A 1868-nucleotide genomic window follows, 5' to 3' on the forward strand; every position below is an offset into this window, starting at 1 on the left:
ATATTCAAATCAAAGATGAAACTGATAGTCGAATTATACACACTTTTCGTGCTTATTTTTACATGTAAGTAATTGCATGATATGTTCCAGATTCCGACCAAACTCTCATTTTTCCATATTCCAGTATCACAAGCTCTCGAGAGACGCAGTGTGTTCTACGTCAAGCATAATTCTACCGAGAAAACACAAAAATCGATTTCATCTAGCGATGAAAAACCCACCCTCTGGCTCAAAGATCACGATGCACCCCGGATACGACCGCATTTCAGCTTAACTAAAACGTCCAGCTTCTTGTTTGACCTCAACCGATACCGGTGCCGTAACCCGATAAACGCCGACTGCATTAACCGGACGGTGTTGTTTAGAGCAAAAATTATAGGAGAACTCCGAAAGCGATTAAAAGAACCGTTCACAGATGGTGATCACTATCAGGTACGCTACGGCCGACCGCTGGAACCGGTGCCTAGTCCTGTCTGTCGGATGGTACGTGCAAACGTACGAGTTCTCTCCTGGAAGGAACCACCCTTTACGTGGAATGAAATCGGAAGCTACCTGCCCACGACTCCAGTGTTTGGTGGCATAACTAATGGGAGCTGTGTCATCGTTGCTAGTGCGGGTTCGCTGAAACGATCTCAGCTGGGTTCGTTCATCGACGAGCACGACATCGTGATGCGGTTTAACCATGCCCCTACGGAGGGGTTCGAAGCGGACGTCGGTTCAAAAACTACCATCCGTGTGGTGAACTCGCAAGTCGTTACAAAGCCCGAATATCGACTGCTGTCAGCACCACTGTTCCGAAATGTCACGATTGCCGCCTGGGACCCGGGAAAGTACGAACAATCTCTGTCCGAATGGTAAGATCCATTTAAAGAAAAGCCCCGATTTCAAAACGGCTAAGGGATGCTTCTTATCTTGTAACAGGCTTGCAACTCCGGACTTCAATTTGTTCGAAAACTTTAAAAAGTTCCGCAGTAATCATCCACATTCCAACTTCCACATCATAGACCCACGCAGCATTTGGAGAGCATGGACAGCTCTCCAAGACTTAACACAAACACCTATTCGGAAAAATCCTCCAACGTCTGGATTTATAGGTAAGACGATTGGGACCTTACCCCCAGATAGCTAATATAACAATGCGTTACCTGCAGGATTGGGACTTTTAATGCCCGTGTGCCGGTACATAGACGTCGTGGAGTATATCCCCAGTACTCGCATGAACGGACTGTGTCATTACTACGATGACGAAGTAAGTTCTCTTCTATTGTTAATCTCAATGGACTCAAAGGCTCGCTATCAATGTTGTGCAATGTACCATTCCACAGCTAAATCTCGGATGTACGTTCGGTGCGTGGCATCCACTAGCGGCGGAGAAGCTTCTCGTCTTCCAAATGAACTCGGCCGATGACTACAGTGTCTTCCAGCAGGGTACCGTTCGCATTCGCACCGATCAGCTAGACCGGTGCTAGAGAGCGACGACTTCCGGCACCTGTCCGATTCGCTCGTCGATGAATAAGGTGCAATGGAATGCTCCTCCCAAACACCCTCTGAACACGAGACGTAACGCAGCTCCAGCTAAATGTCGTCGCTGGCGCGAAACAATTAACAACGGCACGAATTAATTAAGCAATTCAAATCGACAGCTGAGGTCAAGACGGCGCGTGCCCGTCTGCAGCCGTCGCCCAACGCCGGCATTAGACATTCCATCCGACGGGTGTTTCTGCCTTCCATGTCCGTCGTCCGCAAAGGATGTGCATCAAGATTAGAAATAAAGAAGCCGAGAGAGCAATGCGACAAACCAACAAATCAGTTCTTCCACCCCTTCCACGCCTGTGATACGGGGAACGTGTGTGCATATCGAATTCACT

The 1868-nt window shown here is 48.2% G+C and overlaps 1 protein-coding gene across 1 annotated transcript; it reads left to right on the forward strand.

Moving 5' to 3' along the window:
* Positions 1-1469, forward strand: LOC128716167 (beta-galactoside alpha-2,6-sialyltransferase 2). The gene is made up of 5 exons (XM_053811088.1): positions 1-64; positions 125-854; positions 922-1094; positions 1152-1249; positions 1326-1469. Exons 1-5 carry the CDS (start codon positions 16-18, stop codon positions 1467-1469), a joined length of 1194 nt encoding a protein of 397 aa, XP_053667063.1. The 5' UTR covers positions 1-15.
* The last annotated feature ends 399 nt before the right edge of the window (positions 1470-1868 follow it).

Source organism: Anopheles marshallii, chromosome 3, assembly GCF_943734725.1.
Source record: "Anopheles marshallii chromosome 3, idAnoMarsDA_429_01, whole genome shotgun sequence".
NCBI lineage: Eukaryota > Metazoa > Arthropoda > Insecta > Diptera > Culicidae > Anopheles > Anopheles marshallii.